The sequence below is a fragment of the Neolamprologus multifasciatus genome, chromosome 17 (genome assembly GCF_963576455.1).
Source record: "Neolamprologus multifasciatus chromosome 17, fNeoMul1.2, whole genome shotgun sequence".
Taxonomy (NCBI): domain Eukaryota; kingdom Metazoa; phylum Chordata; class Actinopteri; order Cichliformes; family Cichlidae; genus Neolamprologus; species Neolamprologus multifasciatus.
This window is the reverse complement of record NC_140455.1, coordinates 15,994,403-16,013,350: the sequence shown is the minus strand read 5'-3', so window position 1 is coordinate 16,013,350 and position 18,948 is coordinate 15,994,403. Positions and strand designations below refer to the sequence as shown.

General features: G+C 44.3%; 1 protein-coding gene across 3 annotated transcripts in view; it reads left to right on the top strand.

The window, feature by feature from the left end:
* ptpro (protein tyrosine phosphatase receptor type O) overlaps positions 1–18,948 on the top strand; it is a 42,909-nt gene continuing 23,961 nt past the window's right edge. For all 3 annotated transcript variants that reach the window (XM_085139109.1, XM_085139108.1, XM_085139107.1), the window contains exons 1-13: positions 1–363; positions 10,768–11,029; positions 11,587–11,742; positions 12,662–12,814; positions 13,111–13,632; positions 13,711–13,872; positions 14,025–14,221; positions 14,518–14,638; positions 14,743–14,936; positions 15,022–15,133; positions 15,737–15,900; positions 17,337–17,457; positions 18,515–18,651. In XM_085139109.1, coding sequence (XP_084995235.1) covers positions 139–363; positions 10,768–11,029; positions 11,587–11,742; positions 12,662–12,814; positions 13,111–13,632; positions 13,711–13,872; positions 14,025–14,221; positions 14,518–14,638; positions 14,743–14,936; positions 15,022–15,133; positions 15,737–15,900; positions 17,337–17,457; positions 18,515–18,651 — 2,526 coding nt within the window. In that variant the 5' untranslated portion in view covers positions 1–138. The remainder of the gene's footprint in view (positions 364–10,767; positions 11,030–11,586; positions 11,743–12,661; positions 12,815–13,110; positions 13,633–13,710; positions 13,873–14,024; positions 14,222–14,517; positions 14,639–14,742; positions 14,937–15,021; positions 15,134–15,736; positions 15,901–17,336; positions 17,458–18,514; positions 18,652–18,948) is intronic.

The following is an 18,948-nucleotide window of genomic DNA, read 5'->3' as shown; positions in this document are numbered from 1 at the left end:
GTCGGCGCGCAGCAGCAGCAGCAGCTCCATCACCGACACCGTCACCGATCTGCTGGCGTCTGCGGGCTGCGGCATGGACCCCGCTGCCCGGCCTGTCTGTGAGTGTGGGCCGGTCCGGTGCTGCTTCCCGCGGTTCTGATGGTGAAGGCGGTGCGTGCTCAGAGAAGCGGAGCGGACACAGACTTGTGCGCGCGGCGCGGCTCGCGCTCCGATGCAGCAGCGGGAGGAGGAGGAGGAGGCGCCATTGTTTGGATGCGCAGCAGATTGAGAGGAAGAAGGCCAGGGATCGCGCGCGCTGACCGGGACACGCGCACCATGCTGCACCTGCTGTTCCTCGCGCTCCACCTGCTCTGCTTCACCCAGGTAAGGAGCCGCACTTCCGGCCGCAGCGGCTTTGTTCGACCGCAGGAACCGGGGAAGGGGAGGAGGGAGGTGTGTGTGTGCGCGCGCGGCGGACACGCGACAGCCAGCAGCTCGATGTGTCTGCGGAAAGTGGGTCAGTCGGCTGCAGCATCACACACACACACATAGACTCAGACTCACACACTCAGTCTCACACGCACACCACACAAATACAGACGGACTCACACACACACACCCCATACACACACAGACTATCACATTCAGTCTCACACGCACACCGCACACACATGCGCAAATACAGACTCACACAAAGACACTTACACACACAGTCTCACACACACATCACACACATATATACAAACTCACTCTTAGCTGGTGCATCTGGGTAAATCTACTTTACACTTACAGGTATTAGGAGCAATGCCTTTATTACTGCCCTCCTGCACATGCTCAGTCTGTTCTTTGTAAAGTGACTGAGTGGTCATGTGTGAAGCCAGATGTTCCTGATGTTTCTGCTGAAGCCAGAGGTTACTATAGCACCCCCTGTGGGTGTAGTCCATCAGCTGTTGACAGCATCACACAGACACGTCCATTTGTGCTTGCTGTGTGTCGTTTTTGTGGGCACAGTAACACAAGTGAGGTTACAAAAACAGAGAGGTGCCTGACCAGTGGTGATGATGTCACTTTTGTCATGCAGCGCTATTCACCGGGGTGAAGATGACGAGATGATAATGGCCCTGTGACATGCCACCTGTGGACGCTTATAAAGCACCCGTCGGTTTCACGGTTAAAGTCAGCCTGTTGTGAAGGACCAGCGAGTGTTGCGCTGATGCTGGACGACTTCCTGTCTGCAAGTTTCTGTTTCCTGTCCCTGTAAAATCATCTGGAAGCTGCAGACTTTTATTTCCTGTTCGGTGTCGAGATAGTTGTGAAGTAACGTAGCGGGTTTAGAGTGTAACGGGTTCCCCTCCACCTCGTTATCCTCGCTATCCGCATGTGGCGTTAATATCCTGCTCTGAGCGCTATCTGATGCTCCAAGCTTCCAATTTCCTGTCCTCTGACAGCTGCTCTGATTCGAGGCGCTGAATGTAAAGAGTATGAAGAAGAAGAATATTTGAAGCATTTCCTGTTTCACTGACATCAGCATCTTAAGTTTTGGACTTTTATTTGGACATAACACGACGCACATTTTAACAAATGTAACTGTGTGAGGAACTTTTATTTTGAAGAATAAATGTTTTATCCAAATCCAGATTTGTTTTTATCCAAATCTGCTGCTTTGTCTCTAAAATGTCAGGTTTAACAGCAGCGTACTACATTGCCCACAATCCTGAGGAAGACACTGAAATCACTGATATGTTTCAGCTGTTAGTAAAACATATTTAAAATCAGTGCCATCTTTAGACTGAATTTAAAGTCAGTGATTAGTTGGTCTGCTGAAATGCACCATGGGAGTCAGTGTTTATCAACTCAGTTCTTCACTGTTTGTACAAACAGTTCTGTGATTGGCTGATGGGACATTTAACTGTTTAGCAGTAACTCACCTCCTTGATTTGTTAGCAAGACTGCCCAGAAGGTGTCTGGATCCAAGAGTAGGACATAGTCACTCAGCCAGGTCTGGTACTCCTGGGTCTTTTCGGTCTCCTGCATCCAGGGCCTCGGATGCCGTGGATTCCCAAACTGTGGCAGTGGGCTGAAGACCTTGGGAAGGTTTTATATGGCCCGTGATGAACAAAGACTGTTCATCCACTGCACCCATCCACTGTTCATGTTGTACGGTAGAATGAGACAAGCCTGAATCTCCTCAGTGCAGGTGTAATTTCAGGTCTGAACAGGAACTTTAACAGCTAAGTTAGCTAAGCGCCATGAGGTGGCACATTGAAATTCACTGTGCCACTGTGGCCACGCCCCCCAGTGAAACCTATGTCTCAGAGGTCCTTCAGATGAAGCTGACCAAAAATGGAGGCGACCTGATGAAATGTTGAGTTTGGCACCTTAAAACTTCAGAGAACTTCCTGTTTAGCTGTTACTTATGTATTCTGGCTTCCTACCACAGTCCAAAGACATGCAGTTAGGCTACGTCTACACTAGCCCGGATAAAATTGAAAACGGCGTATACGTCTGAAAACACTCCGCGTCCACACTATTGTTTTCATTTGTTTTCACAGAGTTGTTCATCCACATTGAAACGCAATACAGGAAACACGTTCCTGTATTGCGTATGCGTGAAAAGCAAGACGATTCAACCTGCCTCATTTCTGTCTGCCGTTTATTTACTTTCCGGCTCTTTGAAATGTCGCGGCAAAATGTTGAGGAAAAGCACAGAGTTTTTTTATAACAATGAGGTGGAGTTGTTGCTGTGAGTAACACAGAAGTACAAAGTTGCAAAAGCAAGTGAGATCTCTGTGACTCAGAGATCTGTTTAAGTCGGCGCTCCACACGGTCTCTGAATATTCACACATTCGTGACTTTAATGTGCGTCTTGGATTACGTTGGAGGGTTTATCCCTGTATGTGACAGAGGGCGATAATGTGAGGGCATAATCAGAGCGGCGGAGGGTTAACAGAGGCCCGATTAGAATTTAATCAGAGTTAGATCTGCAGAGCAAACACTGAGCTTCTTCTTTGAGCCGCCACGTCGCCCATGTTCGATGGCTAAATGGGCGATTCAGCTGCAGCCGAGTGGAATAACAACGAGAACAACCTCAGACACCTAGAACAGAGGCTGGACGGGCTTCTTTAGGTCAAAGGTTTATAAAGAGCAAGTGCCAGAATGATCCAGAGCCAATCACCACACACGACCAGCCTTCATCCTTCCTTATCCTCTCTGTAGAACATGGAAGGTTCTTCCTGCTTCAGCCTCTCTTTCAGAATAACAGTTATCACAGCTCGACTTTGGTTTTTTATCTCCCTACTGATGGGAGCGTTTATTTTGAAAGATCTTATAAATAAGATATGCTTCCTGTTGGCTTTGATTGTGTAATCAGCTGTTGGACCTTTTACGTGTTGTTAGTCACATGATGATGGTTATGGTGAGCTGATGAAGAGAAGGTGGTTCGCCACTTTTCCTGCTGAGCTCTAATGAAACATTTAGGAAGGTCACTAAAGAAGCTCCTCCACCTTCAGCTCCACCACCGTGATGAAGGACTGAAAATGATCAACTTCACCCTGAAGCTCTGTCTCATTTCAGAATCCAGGCGGTGAGAACAGAAAGCCCCCATGGAGGGACGCATTGTCATTGATTGGTCCACAGTTTCACATGGGGCCATCTAATTGGTTGAATTGGTTGAAATATATATGGAGCTGCAGATCCTTCTGGATCTTTTCTAGTGACAGGCGATGAAAATGAGGTTCACTGAACCCCTCAGTCCACATTTAAGGTCAAGAAAAACATCACTTACAGTAACATGTTGAATTTAATTCCAGAAGTTAACTTTTAGTTTCCTTCCTCATGTTCTTTACCAGAGCGTCTTCACATGAGTTAAGACAAACTTCCCTAATGGACATTAGAGGAATTGCAGCTTTTGGAGTTGATACTTACTTATAAGAAGTTTCTTCTCCATTTTTTGATTACAGCAATGAGCCCCAGCCCTAAATGTTGGACATTTTACCTTATTGTGGTCACATTACCTCATTAGGCTTGTTATAGTACTTGAAATAATCAACCAATCAAGTCCCTGTTCCAGCTTCTTAAGTGTGGGAAAAACATTTTCAGTCTCTTTCAGTTTTTTCACAGATAATGGGAGCCGTAAACTCGTTTCCTGGCGTTTGATGCCCGATGTTTGTACCTCTGCGTTCCGCTTCATTCGGTTTGGTTGTTGCAGCAGCTTCTTCTGTGGGAACCTGCTTTGGAGAGCTCGTTGGAAAGGTTCTCATTGTTCTGTGAATGAGGCAGAGAGCTGTCAGCCATCTTTTGTTATTCTGGTGAAAGGAAGCACCGCATGAAAAGACCTCTGAGCCTCACCAGGCTCCATAAAGAAAAGTGGAGATTTTAGTGTAACACTCTTGTAAGAGAGAGGCCAGAAACATGATGGAGGAAAGGCCTCAGATTGGATTTCATCAGAAAAAAACAACAAGCTGAACTTTTCCACGCAGGAAAAATAGAGTCAAGAGGAATCTGCAGAAGTTGTGAGGCTCAGGTTGTTTTTAGTTATGAAATTTACCCTCACCAGACTACATTCAAAAAAGGAAAGATTTACTCTGCTCTAATCAAGCCAAAAAAAAGTCTGAGGTGAGCCATAAAAGTTTGAAAAAAGCCCACCCAGAACCCCCCGCCTCCACACAGCTTTGCAGGTTTGCATGATAATGCTGGCAGCTGCCTGAGGGTGAAGCCTCCCGACCCCTGGCTCCACCCCCTGTTGGCTGTCCGTCTGCAGCCATTCACAGGGTCACATTCATTCACTTACTCAGAATCACTTCCCCCTCATGAAAGGATGAGCTGGTGTCCTGACACAACACTGAGGATTCAGTGTTTTTAGTTTTTGTTTCTATGCTGTGTTTGCTTCTTTCAGTTCATTTTTATTATTTAGAAATTTTAGTTTTACTTTAATTTTGATCTTTTTAATGATCAGCCTAAAGTTCAGAACAAGTTTTACAATAGAAACACTCATCAGGACCTGATCATTAACACAGTTTAATACAGGGGTGTCCAACTCCAGGCCTCAAGGTCCGGTGTCCTGCAGCTTTTAGACGTGTCCTTTATGCAACACAGCTGATTTAAATGACTAAATTACCTCCTCAACATGTCTTGAAGTTCTCCAGAGGCCTGGTAATGAACTAATCATTTGATTCAGGTGTGTTGACCCAGGGTGATATCTAAAACCTGCTGGACCTACTTGAGGCCTGGAGTTGGACACCCCTGGTTTAATAGAAGCCAAAACCTGCAGTTCCTCTAGTGCCCAGCAGAGGCTAAAGCAGTGAGTCAGTCTCCATAGACTGTAATGTTAAAAATTTTACAGCAGAAATAAACATGTTTACAGCCTGATACAGAAGTGTTGTGGTCTCTATAGATAATTTCCCCCTTCATTACAACTGTACCAAACTTTTGTTAAGGAATAAAGATAAGAGTAAGTAAAAGAGAGGAATGAGAAGAAAAGCGTCTCTATACACAGATGACACAGTTCTATATACAGGAGAAGAAGGAGACTTAACAGTTTATCTGGGGTTTATATCAGGAGTTAGAGACACAAACAACTGCACAAGGGGAGAATATTATTGTAAGTCACCTTATTAACTTGCATTAGAGCTTAAAGTTTGCATTATTAGAAGCGTGGCCTCTACCTGCAACCTGCCTTATGTCAACTAATTTGAGTCTCTTAACTGGACCTCTGGACCATATTTGTGCTGTTGGAGCCTTTGGGAGCATTTTTAATTACTTTATCAGACCAATAATATGGCTGCTGTGAGATTACTGTACTAACAGGCTATCCAGGAAGTCTGAGCACCAGTTTTAGGAATTTATTTGGATGTTACTGATTAGCAGGCATCAGCGTCTGTATGTTGTTCCCATACAGTCTTTTCTAAGATGAGTCCAAACCCCAGTGACTGCTTCCATCTTTTATTTACAGTGTGTTGTTACAGACATTGAAAAATTGATCAGTGCTGACAGACCATTGATGTTGTTTTGTTCCTGTCTGAGTATGTACGGCAGTGCTTGACCCTCAGAAAGTCTGTGATCTGCAGAGAAATTGAAAACATTTCTCTTTGGAAAAGTGTAAGCGGTGCTGAGTGTGTAGCTCTTGGAGCTGTAGGCTCATTTGGACAGTTAATGAGTGAACAGTGGGTGAAACTAAAGATAACCTGAGGAAATGTGTTGCAGGTTTTGATGTTCAGGCTCTCAGAGGATCTTCTTATTGACCAAACTCGCTGATCAGTGAAACAGCTGGGGTCATGTGATTCTGGCCCGATGTGGGGGCTGGGGGTACATTAGTAGCATTGAGCCCCCATGCTCTGCAGCGTCTCCGTGGTAATCCTGCTGCGCCGCCACCCACCCTAAACGTGGTGCTCCTTTCATCACTGTTGCCATGGTGACAGCAGAGCAGTGGAGCCTTGAATGAGTCAGTGTGGATTTTCTCTTCCACTCTCACTCAGGCTGATGTCGATGGTTGCAATGTGGCGACAGCTCGGGTTGTCACGATACTTGAATTTCTAACTCATCACTGATCCCCAAGAGTATTGCATATATGGGAATACTGCAGTACCACAGGAAAAATTAGAGGCTTTAGTGTTTTTCTTTTAAATAAAGACTGGAACAATACAAACAACAACAGAAGTAACAACAGTAACTATGTGACCGGTACTTTAAGGTTGTTTCTGTGCAGCTTCTGGTCGACTTTTCTGCTTCGGTCATAAAGACAAACCGGTTTGTCCACTGACCTCTGAACTTCTTCCTGAAGCTGTGCTTAGTGTTAGTGATGGGAGGGGTTCTTTCAACTCAGAATAACTGTCTGATCTGATTGTAATTTAAGTATTGATTAATATCTGAGTATCAATTTTTGCCATCTAAAATAAGTTTTCAGAACTTGATTGTGTGAAGCTGACATATACATTCAGCTCATTCTGAAACTTATTTTTACTCTTGGAATTTGAACTGGATATTGGTGCAGCCCCTTAATTGGTCCTCTGAAACAAGCTGTTTTAGCTTCTCCCTGAAAGCACACTATCTTCTGATTGACTAACTTCACGGGCATGCAGAGGGGCAGCACCCAGAGGTTATGAGGTGTACTACAGTGAAACAATATATCCATGACAGATAATAAGAAAATAAAGAATAGGTACCCTTTAATTTAGAAAGTAGAAAGCGGCTTGTGGATTGTGATTAAATATGTTCTGGAGGTTCGTGTTCCCATTAGGATCAGCTCATCTACCGCCTCCATCAGGTTATTGATTAAGCTCTAAACAATGAGAGCCATGCTCCACATATGAATTAAATCAAAACAAAATGACATAATAATGAATTAATTCTAAAAAAAAAATAAATAAAAGTTTTGTTTTTCAAAATAAGGGCAACCTCCACTAGGTTGTAGATAGCTAAGACTCTCTCTCTTGAATAAGAGGTGAAATGCCTTCAAGAAATTTAAAGGAGTCCACCTGCCACCTGCTTTCTTTCCAAGCTCCTTAGATTATCGTGACCTTAATGACAGAAAACCTAGAAAGACAGAAGAACAATTTCATTTTGAGGGATTTTAAATATAAAAATAATCCTTTTTTTCACCACCGCCAGTGTTAGCTTTGAAGATGCCTACATGTTTTCCTCTTTTGTTTTTCTGGAGCAGATGTATAAACCTGTCAAGCATCATAATTTTTGTAGTTTTTGCCAAATTAAAATAAAAAAGATCTTTAACACATGGATGTTCTCTATAAAACAGATTGAATTGAATCTAAAAAAAAATCTAGTTTGGGCTCAGAGCAAGTCAGAAATGATGACAGAAACCATGTTAGCCTTGCAGGATTAACAGACCACAGATTCAGCATTAAAGTCCCAAAGTGTTTAATTTTTGGTTGTTTTTACAGTATATTTCTTTTTAAGGATCCAACATCCTCCAAATACCCCGACTTCCAGCTTCAGGGAAGTAAAGAGGTACAGTTGAGTATCACCTGCATACAGGAAAAAGCTCAGTTAGATGTACTGTTGATGTAAGTACAGAAAAGAGGAGGACCCAGGATCGAGCCATGAGGTGCACCACACAGTCAGTTTTCTTTCCACAAACAAAGCTATGTTCTTCCTTTTTCTTTATCTAACTCCACAAATAGACCTCAGCACCTCCTCCCCCACCTCCATTCCCATCTTTATGGACCTGCTCTGTCCAAATACCACAGCAGTCATTAAGCCAGAGTGCCGGCCTGGCATTTTAAAAGGCCAAACCAGAGTGGGCCGAGCTTTTATTTGCCTCCTTTCTATAGAGAGAGAGAGAGAGTTATCTTCTACAGTCTAATGTGGAGGCGTGCTGTTAGAGGAGGTGAAGCTTTGTAGGCGGAGGTCGTTCACAGAGAGTTTTAACAGCAGTTGAAGGAAAATACAAAAGTTTTATATCAGGCACAGCAATGACAAAGATGGCTCTTTGATAAAACTGATAGTTTTTTTGATTCTGCATACATCATACAGAACATTTCCCTCATCTCTTTAATGGCTTTTTGAGAGAATTTGTGTGAAACACTGAGTGATAACAGTTTTATCATTTTTAGATATATTTACACAGTGTGTTTTTATGTTCTTTAAATAGAATTCAATTGATGTTTTCAACTTGAGGTTTTTTTTTTTACAGCGATCCAAATGTCTGTAAAGTCTAGATTGAGGTTTCACTGTATTCTTATTAAGCACAGTAGGGCTGTTCGATATAACGATATATATCGGATGACTATCGTTTCATTTTACGCTATCGTCTGTTTCGTAGTGTCGCAAAATAAACTGTTTACGGCAATATTTTTTCATTATTTTGATGGTCATTGTAGTGGCTATATTAATTTCTTAAAGTTCTCTCTTTCTCTTATATTTAATATAACCACACTACAGACAGACAAGCGCCTGTTTTTATGCGTTGTCGTTAGCAACAACAACGGTAAAACCACGGCATGTCCGCTTGTTTATTTTCCACATAAACTTTTCACAATAAAGCTCAAGATCCTGTTGAGACTTTTCAAAATAAACTGAATCACGTGAAAGATGCAGAGTAGTTACGGATGAGAAGCAAAAAAGAGCCGTCGGGTGCTAAAAAAATAAACCTTAGACTCAAACATTAGAACAGGCTTTTCCCCGCAGCACGCCGTGTAATAAATACTCACAAAGAAAACGGCGGCCGTTACAACCTATGTCTAAAAATGTATAGTTTCATGCATCGGTTAAAACACTTGACTCTAGGTTCATGACGCCCAGCTGGAAACACTTCCCGCAAGTCGAGCTGCCGGAGATTCACAGAATTTACAGAAAATGTTACATTTTTGTGATTTATATCGTTATCGGATGATAGATGTCTTAATATCGGGATATGAGATTTTGGTCATATTGCACAGCCCGAAAGCACAGTGCTAAAAAGACAATAAAACCAAAGCCTGTGTCCTGCATGGAGGAGCTGGGATAATGGCTGTTCTCAGTTGACAGGTTCAGAAATGTTTCCTTCCTGGATGTAGGTCAGCTCCTGCTACACTTTACATTTACTAACATTTAACCCGCTTCGCTTTCTCTGTTTGTCGCTGAATATTTAACGTCCTCACGGAGTCAGGGTAGATTCCATCATGCCTCGGTGCAGCACACGTTCGTGACTGTTTGAAATGTGGGTCAGGTTCTGTGCGGATGGATAATCTGCTGCTCCGCAGTCACAGCAGGTCGCAGTGCTTTCATGAAGCTGCTGTAGGCAATCGTGTCACTGAGCTGCTGCTGATCCACAAACAGGAAACGCTCCAACCGACCGATCCAACCTCAGCCGGAGCGCAGCCGCTCCTAGATAAGATACATGGAAACTGACGGCATAATAAATACACAGAACCAAAACACACGAATCCAAGAATTAGTTTGACACTTCTGTATGGTTTTATCATCAGGAAAAACCCCCAAAAAACTTTAAGGTAGAATCAGCTGACATCTCCTGTTTCAGACCAGGAACCAATCAGTGACCAGTATCAAATAGTGGGTTGTAACTGAATGAAATGTGTGGTGCTGTGATCATGTGATTCAATCAGCAGCGTGACCTTTATGCACACGGATGGTGCTTGGCGGGGAGTCGACCTCCTGATGTCAGATTTAATGAAGGCAGACCAGCCTGCTCAGCTCAGGACAGGAGAGACAGGAACACAAATCATCTTTGCGCTCCGAAAGAAGAGAATAGAATAAAACAGGCCGAGATTACGGGAACTCCGATGCTCAGTCTGAGGCTTCTCTTCACCCAGTCAAACGTGTTTAATATTGGTCCTTAATTGATCACCAGCCAATGGGAGCCCTCTCTGCATCCTCAGTGTTGTGTCTTCTCTTTCTTTTTGGCCTGATTCTTAGAGCTCTGGGGCCAAAGCATGATGGGAAATCATATTCATGGACACTGAGACTGCAGGGGGTAAAACTGACAGCTGGTGTGAGAGGCTGTGCAGCTTTTCAGCTGTTTTCACTTTTGATTTCTTAACTTTCAGAAATAAATCGTGTTCTGTTCCATGTTTCTTCCTGGACTCCACCAGAGTTGCTCTGCATTATTCACAGTTAATAATAATCCTTCTTTATCTAAACAAAGCTGTCTCTTTAATAACCCCTTTCCTAGAGCCCACTTTCTTCTGATTGGCCTATTCTGGGAAGCCTGTTGAGGGGCAGGATCCAGTGCGTTTGGGCCTCACCAGAGCTCAGCGGATCAGAGTGAAAGGAGCTGCTTCATCTAAGCTGAAATAAACGTTAACCTCTTTGTTTGCTCACATTTTTCTTTTTCAGAGCACGACGGCGTTCCAGGCGACCGTAAACGACGAAGGTTTGATTGTGGCGACTTTGGATAGCTCAGACCTGCAGGAGAACGTCACGGCGTATGCGGTGCAGATCTCTGGAGAACCTCGAACCATCCTGATCCAGTTCGTGAACACCAGCAAGCCTCTGCTGTACAACGCCTCCTTCCACGGCCTCTGCTACACGGTGGGGCTGCTGCTCAGACAGGGACAGGCTTGGTCCCGCCCCATGAAGACCGTTGCCGTGCTCACGAGTAAGAACCTCTCCAATCACAGGGTTGGGGGGGTGGGGGGTTCAAAATCACTGATTCTGATATTACAGGATCGCACCATGTTTAGCTGCTGGCCTTTACAGGAAATAAACCTGAGAGTCACTGCTTTCCATTTTTAATAACCTGAAACATCACTTTGGACATTTCCTCTGTTTTCTGATGTTTTTAAAACCAGTTAAACGATCAACTGAAATAATCAGCAGACTATTTTTACCTTCAAATTCTGTTAGCTTGATTATCATCGGTGACTGCAGAAGTCAACGCTGTAAAAGTCTGATTTATCTGGATTATTCTGTAGATTTAAGCTTTAAAAGTGGTTGAGGTTAGTTTAATTGATTATGTGTAATACAGGAGCATATATGAAGGAGAATTATCCTCAACATGAGGATAATTCTCCTTAAAAAAAACCTGTTGTTGCAAAAAATGTTATTATTTTTAAAATTTTGCATTGTTGACATGTAGTTCAAATAAAGGGCTTACATCTCTGTTCTGTAGTTCTGTGATTGTGATGTTCGACTCAGTTTCGTTTGTCTCCTCAGAGCCGCTTCCTGTCCGCAGCGCTCAGATATTGGACTATAAGGAGGCTCCAGAGACTGGCGTGGTGTTTGAAATCGATCCTCCCACCAGAAACGTCTTTAGCAGAGTCAACATCAGCTACGCTGAAGGACAGGAGCGTCGATCGATGCTCTATAAAGGTAAAACATTTCATTCTGTTTGTATGAGTGGGTGCTATTTAGTGTAATTTAGTGTGTTTCGTAAACCAATATGAGCCTTCTGCCTGAATGTGAGGACAGTTATTGTAGTTCACAGTCTGACCGGCAGGTGGAGGCACCTGAGTAGCGATAGAGGAATGTGTCTGTCTGAATAAATGCCCGGCCCCCTCCAAACTGAAGATTCTGATTGGGTAGAAATCCTCCAGGGAACTCTGGGGCGCCCTTGTCTTTCTCTGATGGAAAGCATTTCTGAAAGCACGTTATTCCACTTAAAGCGGCTTGAGACAACTGATGTTGTGATTTGGTGTTATATATAAATAAAACTAAATTGAGCTGAACCAAGTTATTTCAAGTTTACCTGCACACAGTGGAGGCAAATATAAAGGAAAGAGGACCCAGGATCGACCCCTGAGGAACTCCATTTCAATTCAGTTCAATTCAATTCAATTTTATTTATAAAGCACCGCAACAACAGTCGCCTCAAGGCGCTTCATATTGTAAGGTAGACCCTACAATAATACACACAGAGAAAAACCTAGCAATCATATGACCCCCTATGAGCAAGCACTTTGGCGACAGTGGGAAGGAAAAACTCCCTTTTAACAGGAAGAAACCTCTGACAGAACCAGGCTCAGGGAGCTGTGACCGGTTGGGGAGAGAGAAGGATGACAGTATAAAAGACATGCTGTGGAAGAGAGCCAGAGATTAATAACAAGTATGATTCAGTGCTGAGGGGTCTATTAACACATAGTGAGTGAGAAAGACCAGACCTGATTTCAGCTGCTCCAGACTCATAGTCGCTCAGTGCTTTGGTGTTCATGTCCTGACTGCTGACAGATGTTAACACAGCTCCAGAAATAAAGAGAGTGTTTTTGTGTTCCTTTCTGCTTGTTGTTTGTAGATTTCTACAGAGGGAAGACAGTGTTTAAGCACTGGTTACCGGGGATGTGTTACCGAAACATCACCTTCCAGCTGATCTCAGAGGCCACCGTGTACCAAACTGCACTGGTGACCCACAGTGACATCACTCACACACCGCTGCATCATCGGACAGGTGAGGCCCCTCCCACTGTGAGAGTCCAGTGCTTGCTCTGTACTGAGTAGATTAGATCGGCTCTGAGGCAGACCTTCCTGCATGAAGCTCTAAGTTCTGCTTTCAGGAATCGTTGCCTTAGTAAATACAGTGATCAGGTCTGGAGAACATGGCGGCCCGGTTCAGAGGCCTCCAGCGAGGACCTGCTGCCTCATTTTTTTTAAACAGTGATGTATGATGAGACGGGAGGAGCTTCGTCTGGTGAGCTGACTAGCCATTTCCTGCTCAAAATAATTCACTCCCCTCTCTCCCCCCAGTGCCCCACCCTCCCCTCAACATCTCCTATAAGATCATCCATTTGAGCCAGAGGGCAGCTCCAGGTCAGCTCCCCGACATGCTCCCACATGATAGTGGGCAGCGATCCCCCCGCCAGGCCCGGGACGTCCCACTGATGGAGGAGCGGGAGGAGGAGGAGACCCAGGCTGAGGAGAACACCTCAGATGAGGTAATAGGAGTCACTTACGCCCCCTTCAACTCCACAAAAGTGTTGACGGTGAGTGCACCCATTGATGTGAACAACAGCCGCACGGAGGAGGCAGAGCCTTCGAGCTACTGGCTGGATCCGACGGAGCCATCTCCCGCCGACAAGGATGAGGAGTTTGTTAATGGCGTGCTGCCCGAGTACGAAGACTCCAACGAGCCGGGCTCGGCCATGGCACTCCCTGCCGAGCCTTCCGTCCTGCCCACCAGACTTCCTCCAATCCTTTTGGAACTGCGCTGGCTGCCGCCGCGCCCACCCACCAGCTACGACGGTTTCAACGTCTACATCTACAGAGATGGTAAGCAGGAAGCAGCTGAATAAAGAACATCTCACATGTTCCCGTGTTGGCTTCTGAACCTCTCGCTCTGCTCCTCAGGTAACTCGACAGAAACAGCGACGGTGGATGAAAGCACTCACGAGTTCTTTACAGAGTTAACGGAGCCGGGAATATACCGTGTGCAAGTGACCACACTGAGCTCGTCTGGAGACTGCGAGTCCCGAGAGAGCAGTGGCGACACTGCCTTCACCTTCTACCTCAGTAAGTGTACAGGAAGTGATTATGGCGCATGCAGCAGCGTGTGGCAATGAAGGATGGATTCAATCAAATGCATCTTTGTTCTAGTGTTGTCATTGTTAACGTAATCCACTTCCTGTTGACCTGCTCCTTCACTGGTTTATTAATGGTTACAGGTCCTAGCGGCGAGCTGCTGGAGGACCTGCGAGAGCGTCCTCAAGCCGTCAGCGTCAGGCTGCTGGACTCGAGCACCGCTGCCATCTCCTGGGCGCCATCGTCGCAGAATCACAATGGGAGCCTGGTGTCAGTGGTTTCCACCACCTGCCTGAAGCCCAGCCTGAGCCAGAGGATGGAGAACACCTACTGCAGCGAGGTCAGGCACGGCACTCATTACTGGCTGCGCACCGCAGATTGAAGCTCACACAGGGGGTCTTTTGAATAAATAATAAAAATAAATTTGAATAAAAATTATATATATATATATATATGTATATATATATATATATATATATATATATATATCTTTTAAATGTCTTTATGAAACTTTATAAATGTTTTTGTTTTGAATAATTTTTTGAAAATTCCAGCTTCAACCCTCGATTTGGACCTCGAGCCGGCTCCTGGGCAGGAGGCCGAGTACGTTTAACCTTTAATTTTTTTTAATGACAGGAAAACTCGACGAGTGACATCATCACCAACCTGACGCCGGGTGCTCAATACCGGGTGGTCGTCTATCACACCAATGGACCCTTGATCAGCCCGCCGTCGGAGCCCGTCATCATCGATATCGGTGAGCGTCACTTTATGCGTCTTTTTCAGTCCCACCTCCTGTTCCCCGCTCCTGTTCTTCCTGTTCCACTCTTAAATCCCGTCTGTGTCGGTGTGCTGTGTCAGAGCCCACTGGCGTGCGTGAGCTCACCGTTTACCCCCTGAGTCCAACGGCGGTGATCCTCAGCTGGCAGCGTCCATACCACGTTGCCTTCAGGAAATATGTGTTGCAGACCTTCTTCTTCAACCCCGTCACGCTTGCCTCTGAGTGGACCACCTACTACGAGATCGCCGCCACCGCCTCCGTCATCGCCTCAGTGGTAACCAGTCTGTCTCCGTCACAGGAAACATGTCATGGCACCACGCCGCGTCCACCTCACCGTATTTGTCTCTATTTCCTCTCAGAGGGTGACCGACTTGCTGCCTGCCTGGTATTATAATTTCCGTGTTTCCATGGTGACGTGGGGTGACCCACCGCTCAGCTGCTGCGACAGCTCCACCGTGAGCTTCGTCACAGGTAATACCTCACCGCAGCAAGGACGCTGCGAGGGAGGCTGGGCCAGGATCCAGCAAACAGACTTAGACTTAAAAATAGAATAAATAGACTTTTTAATTTGTTTTTACTGATTTACTTAGTTTTTATATAAAGAGACATTTAGACACATAATTTCAAGCCATTTTTTTCTTCATGAATATTCATCCATCAGCTCTAAAAATAAATCAAAAATAAATTAAGAATAAAAACATGCAAAATTAAAACACATTTAGTGTTTAACTGTTTAAATTTTTTTTATTTTGTTTAAATATTACTCAATTTGGTCATTCCCTGAAATAATAAAATAAAATACAATTTAAAATTTATGCATAAAAATAGAAATAAATAAAATAAATGTATATTTTTAATGATCTAATTCATTTTGTTTTTATTTTATATCTTTTTCTGGGTTTACTGATAATGCAGCTCACAGATGAAGAACAAAACGCATGAATTTTTATTGTTTCTTACGTTTTTTTTATTTTGGTTTTTATTTGCTGATATTTCTTGTGAAGATCCAGATGGCACATCTTTAATGTGTCTGCAAACGTATGATGCAGGTCTCCTTCCTCTTCCTCCTCTCAGCTCCTGAGGCGCCTCACATCTCCTCTGTGGATTACTCTCATGGCGTTCTGTACGTCCGCTGGACATACGGCGAGCTCTTCATTGACCTGTCACACTCAAGGATGCTGCACTGGCAAGTGGTCGCTGTCGGGAAGAAGGGACCGGAGAAGACGTACTCCGTTGACGTGAGTCCAGACACATCTGTCTAGGTGTTCACGACACTCTGAGACACGTTCTCGCTGTTTTAGGTGTATTTGTGTGTTTGTGCGGTGATGAGTGTGTCTCCAGCAGCTCATTATTTCAGGGTCGAGCGGAGCTGTTATTGACTCTCTCCTTCGGGTTGGTTCGATGGTCTGATTAGCAGCAGAAGAATGACCTGCAGACGTCGCTGCTCTACAAGTCCAATTACCACCGTAGCCTGAGCTCGCTTCTGTGATCAAGTGTCTGAGGGTCCCAAGCCATGTTGGAGGTTTAATTGAGAGCGTATACAGATGGCATGTAGATGTCAGCTATATTCAGGATGTTAAGCAGTCTTCATTTCTACTAGATTGCTAGTGATAGTTCTGATAAATGTGTAAACAATTAAACCAGCTTACAAAAACACAACAAACAAGAGAAATGTAACTTTATTTTGAAGAATTTATGTGAAATAGAAATCTCAGTAATGAGCATTGACCTCGGGGACTGAAACCAAAAATTACACTTCCTTTTCCAAATGTGGCCAAATGTGTATATAAAAGATGAGCATAGCCACCATGACATCATTCATTAGTTTTGTTAGCATTCTGGACGCCAGCTCGTTGTTTTCTTGTTTCTTAAAATGTTTGTTTTGTTTGGATAAGAGGGTGGCATGCTAAGTTATCATCTAATGCTAGCTAACTTGGTTAGCATTGTTTAGCAAAGTTTGTCTCTATAATAACCTCACAGCAGCTTTATTATTGGTCAGATAATGTCATTAAAAATGCTCCAAAAGACTCCAACAACACAAACACAGTCCAGAGGTCCAGTTTGCTGAATGTAACTGGCAGCTGGCAGCTACAGCCAGCTGTCAGTCAAAGAGGCCACACCCCTAATGATGTAACCTGAGAGTTTCTACGGACTCCATCACTGCTGGGGACTCTGCTGGAGGTTAGAGGACATGGCTTTGCAAAGCAATGGCTAACGTCACATTGGTGATGTCCATCTTTTATATACAGTCTGTTCTGTCTTTGAGGTTGAATGTAATTTAAAATTATATTTAGATATAAGAGTACGAAGACTGAGGACTTGTTGTGTTTGCGGTCAGCTGGTCTGCAGAACTTTAATGAAGCTTCCACACTCATTTATATTTAATCGTTAGTTTGTGGTGGAAGCAGACGGTCACAGTGACTAAACGGAGACACAGACAGCTGTGAGGATTTACTGCAGGGATATTTTTAGTTTTATTCAGGGCAGATTAAAAAGATATTTTAGGAAAATACCTGCACTGTTAATCTTTCAGCAGCTCCGCGTGGGACAGAGGCAGAGCAGAATATGACCCCATCAGATGGAGGAAGGGGGCACTCAGGACTGACTGTATGCACGCTGTTCAAGTGTTATTTACATGTTGTTTACGTGTTGTTTACATGTGGTGCTGTGTCAGGTGACTCGGAACGTGATGCGGGCAAGCCTCCCTCTGCCTCCCGGAGACATCTACAACCTGACGGTGACGGCATGCACAGAGCGCAGCAGGAACACGTCCACGCCAAACATCATCAAACTGGGTCAGCGAGTATTCACTGCAATTTAAAGATGCAATAATGATGCAGCTATGCAGTGTTAACAAGGTTTCCACTACATCAGGGTTTCATACGTAAAACCTAAAGAGGCAGCCGGCTGCGCAGACTAACAGACTAACTCCCCCAAAGTTCCCAGAGTGCTTTTTCAAAAAAATCACCCCAGTTTTCTTGAGAAAGAATAAATGATTTATATTAGTACACGATAACTGAACAATATTTTCACCCCACTGAAAGACCGACCTTTAACTCTGTAATTCTCAGAGCTGTAAAATTGAGTTAAAGGGAGGGTTAGCTTCTGTACAATCAGTATTAAACTCCAGTAAAAGTTTGAGCTGTTGCTGAGAAAGCATCACGCGTTAAACCAAAGAAATCACTTTAGACCTGAGAAAAAGAATCAGTTATGCTCATAAAGCAGGAGGTGGATTTAGAAAGTTATCAAGTTATAATGTTAAGTAATGAGGCTGCAGACTGAGAACAATTCCACTTCTGCAGAAGAGACACCTTCGTGTCAGACTGAAGTATGTTGAGGACGATCTGGGGACAGATCTGGAGGAACCTGAGAGGTTCTCCAAAGAAGAACGGGCTGGGATCATTTAGGAGATGAGTGTGAGACACTGCAGGCTGTTATCCAGCATAATGGACTGACAAGCAAAATTCTGTCCTTGTGATAGGATGACGTGTAAAACGTGTTTGCTGTTTCTGTCCGTTTGTAGAGAGATAATTGAGAAAATGAAACTCTGGGCTGCAGGAGTTTTAAAACGTGAAGGATGTAAGTGGGAAAGACGTCTCGGTGCTGATCGCCGAGCGGCGGCCTCTCTGCTTGTTAATCTGTGCTGTGGGTCTGAGGTCAGACTCACAGAGTGAACATGAAACTTCATTTTCTCCACTTCCCCTTCTGAGCATATCAGACTATTTCAGTCCTCCCCAGAGGAAGTGCGGGGTCTTTAGCAAGCTTCGGCTCGGCTCGGCCCTGCAGTTCACCACCACAGTTTGTCCTGCACTGTAAGCTCTCATGAAGGGTTTTGGCTGCTGTTTCCTGCAGAGCCGGCTCCTCCCAGATCGCTGTATGCCGTCAACGCCACTCACTCGTCCGTGACTCTGCTGTGGACCGAGGAGGGAGTGGTCGACTATTACCAGGTCCTCTGCAGACCCAGCAAAGCCAGCAAGGAGCAGCTCAAGGTAAAAGTGCTCCAGCCATGCTCTATATCAGCTTTCATTGCCTCAGCTGCAGGTCTGAGACGATTAGGAAAGGATTACAAAAGAGCGAGATTACAAATTAGTTTCAGCTCTGCAAGTGTTTTTTGTTTTAACTCATACAAATTCATTAATTTCAAAGATTTTTCTATGTTGTTCAGACATTAAGTCAACCAAACGTTTGTTAATTGTGAAAATAAAAATGTGATGCGTAGATAAATCAATAATAAAGGAACTACTTTTGTGTTTTGCTGATGTGAAAGTTTCTGAGATAATCCCGCA